At 44.9% G+C, this 2,614-nt stretch overlaps 1 protein-coding gene across 1 annotated transcript; it reads left to right on the top strand.

The window, feature by feature from the left end:
* Nucleotides 1-1,111: 1,111 nt before the first annotated feature.
* On the top strand, nt 1,112-2,281 carry LOC106805570 (uncharacterized protein K02A2.6-like). Its single transcript, XM_014807225.1, has one exon. The coding sequence runs from the start codon at nt 1,112-1,114 to the stop codon at nt 2,279-2,281; it is 1,170 nt and encodes a 389-aa protein (XP_014662711.1).
* Nucleotides 2,282-2,614: the final 333 nt, after the last annotated feature.

Here is a 2,614-nt window from a genome sequence, read left to right as displayed (position 1 = left end):
CACAACATGTCGATTGTGTCTTGAAGAGACTTCTTTATAAATGAATAACGTCTAGGCAAACATGGTGTCAGAAGTGGAGCCAGCACTCGTAGACACGAGGCATTAAGAGAATAGGGACTGAAATGATGAGAACTATGAGTAATTGGAGGAATCATGGAGAAGGCTCCAGTGCCGAGGCAGTGACAGTTTTCCCGCCAAAATAGCGGAGGACAGTGACAAAGGATTGGCGAGTCACAGGGGAGATGCAATGTGGAGATATGAAGAGCCAAGATTCGATGGAGTTTCAGGGTCGTACATATGCAAAGGACATATGAACACTGTATGAGTCAGATTCTATAAGCCTGGATTGTGTTGACTAGTCCAGTATGGCTGCATATCAGATACCCGCTCCACTTCCTATGTCGATGAAAGGAGAACTGAGCACAAATTGGAAAGTATTCAGACAAGCTTGGGATTATTATGCAATAGCACCGGAGTTAAATGAAAAAAGTGGAATAGTTCAGAGCTGCAGCCTTGTGTAGCATAATGGGCCCGGAATGTGTCAAGATTATGAACACCCTACCTACTTTGTCTGTGCAGGATAAGAAAAATCCAGAATTGATTCTCAAGCAACTAGGTGAACACTTTATACCACAGAAGCATGTACTTTTCGAACGCAACAAGTTTTTGCTGGCTACGCAAACAGATAACGAGACGATAGACCAGTTTGTTGTCCGTCTAAGACAGCTGGCGGAAACATGCGAATTTGACATGTTGGAAGGAGGTCTTATTCGAGATAAGTTATGTGGAGGCACTAGAGATAGGAGGTCCGCTGACAAGTTGACTAAAGAGAGACCCGTCCCAACGCTGGATCGCTGCATAGAAGTACTGCGCGCAGCAGAATTGTCGAAAATTCATAGAGAGCAGTATCCAGATCGGATGGCAAGTCCAAACAATGGAGTAGGGCTAGTGCACACAACAAGGAAGCAAATGACCAGCAGCTCAAGGCCTAGACCGCAGTGAATAGGGCCGGGAAGAATAGCACTAGTAGGTGTAAGTGGTGTGTTATCTGCATGAATTGGATAGGAATAAATGCCCTGCGTTTGGGAAGAAGTGCAAGAAATGCACCCGAATGAACCACTTCGCAGCAGTGTGCAAGGGTCAGGTGCCAAGAGTTAAGCAGTCTTGGCAGAAACCTAAAAGCCTGCATCACGTAAATGAACAGAGTGATAATTCTGATGAATCGGTGTATTCGCTACGTCACATCAACAGCACAGGTGGCATATTCATGGTGCCAGTGAAGTACCATGCAGCGGAAAGAACAGTTGTCATGAATTCTCAGCTTGATACAGGTGCGACATGCAGTGCCATGTCGTACAGAGATTTGACGAGAATACTAGGGAACAATAAACCAATATTGTTGCCCTCGACAGGCGATATCAAACTCTATGATGGTACAGTAGTAGTTCCAAGAGGAAGATACACACTGCCGGTGTCACGTGAGAGAGGAGCTGAACATAAAGTGACATTCGATATTCTAGAGAAAGCACCATGGCCCATATTCGATGGGGCTACATGTGTTAAATACAAATGGGTGTCCTTGAAGAGAGTAAACATGACAAACTCGGAGATATTAACTAGAGAAGGGATAGAGAGAGAGTACAGTGATGTGTTCAAAGGATTGGGGTGTCTACAGGGAGAATATCACATTGAAATAGACCCTGAGATAAGACCAGTTCAACATGCACCGCGGCGAGTGCCCGTACCTCTCAAGGACAGACTCAAGGACAAAATAGACCATATGGAAAAGCAAGGGATTATTGCTAAGGTCACCAAGCCTACTGAGTGGATAAGCAGCTTAGTAGCGGTACAAAGCCAGAATAAGTTGAGGGTATGTATTGATCCAAGGGACTTGAATAAGGCGAAAACGTCCAAAATACCGATGCCGACTGTGGAAGAGATCCTACCCAAGTTAGCCAAGGCTAAGGTATTTACTGTGTTGGATGCTAAAGATGGATTTTTCCAGGTGAAACTGGATGAGCCAAGCTCCTATCTTACGACCTTCTGGACACCTTTCGGTCGATATAGATATCTGAGAATGCCTCAAGGCATCAGTAGCGCTCCTGAAGAGTATCAGCGACGTCAGGTCGAAGTTCTTGATGGACTCCTTGGGGTAGAAGTTATAGCTGATGACATACTGTGCTATGGCAGTGGTGACACAATGGCAGAAGCAGTGCAGACCAATGATCGCAATCTGTTGAATTTGCTTCAACGAGCACGTGAGGCAAATTTTAAGGTTTAAAAACAGGCATAAGCTGAGATTGAGGCTTACTGAAATGCCCATACATGGGACAATTATTGACGAGTCATGGATTGAAGCCAGATCCAGCTAAAGTAGATGCGATTTCTCACATGCCTAAACCATGTGATAAGAAGGCAGTACAGAGATTTCTAGGATGGTAAACTACTTATCCAGGTTCATGCCGAATCTGTCCGAGATGTGCGAACCTCTCCGCAGGTTGACGGAGAAGGAGGCAATCTTCGTATGGGAGAATCAGCAAGAGATAGCTTTTGATGCTATTAAGAGGTGTATCACATCAGCTCCAGTATTGAAATTCTATGATGTGGAGAATGA

Source organism: Priapulus caudatus, unplaced genomic scaffold, assembly GCF_000485595.1.
Source record: "Priapulus caudatus unplaced genomic scaffold, Priapulus_caudatus-5.0.1 Scaffold119, whole genome shotgun sequence".
In the NCBI taxonomy this organism is placed as follows: Eukaryota; Metazoa; Priapulida; class Priapulimorpha; order Priapulimorphida; family Priapulidae; genus Priapulus; species Priapulus caudatus.
Note: the sequence above shows the minus strand (reverse complement) of the source record. Positions and strands in the feature narration are given on the sequence as shown.

Bases quoted from the DNA above. Each gene is read 5' to 3' on its own strand.
- LOC106805570 (XM_014807225.1), top strand. From the start codon at position 1,112: ATGAACCACTTCGCAGCAGTGTGCAAGGGTCAGGTGCCAAGAGTTAAG.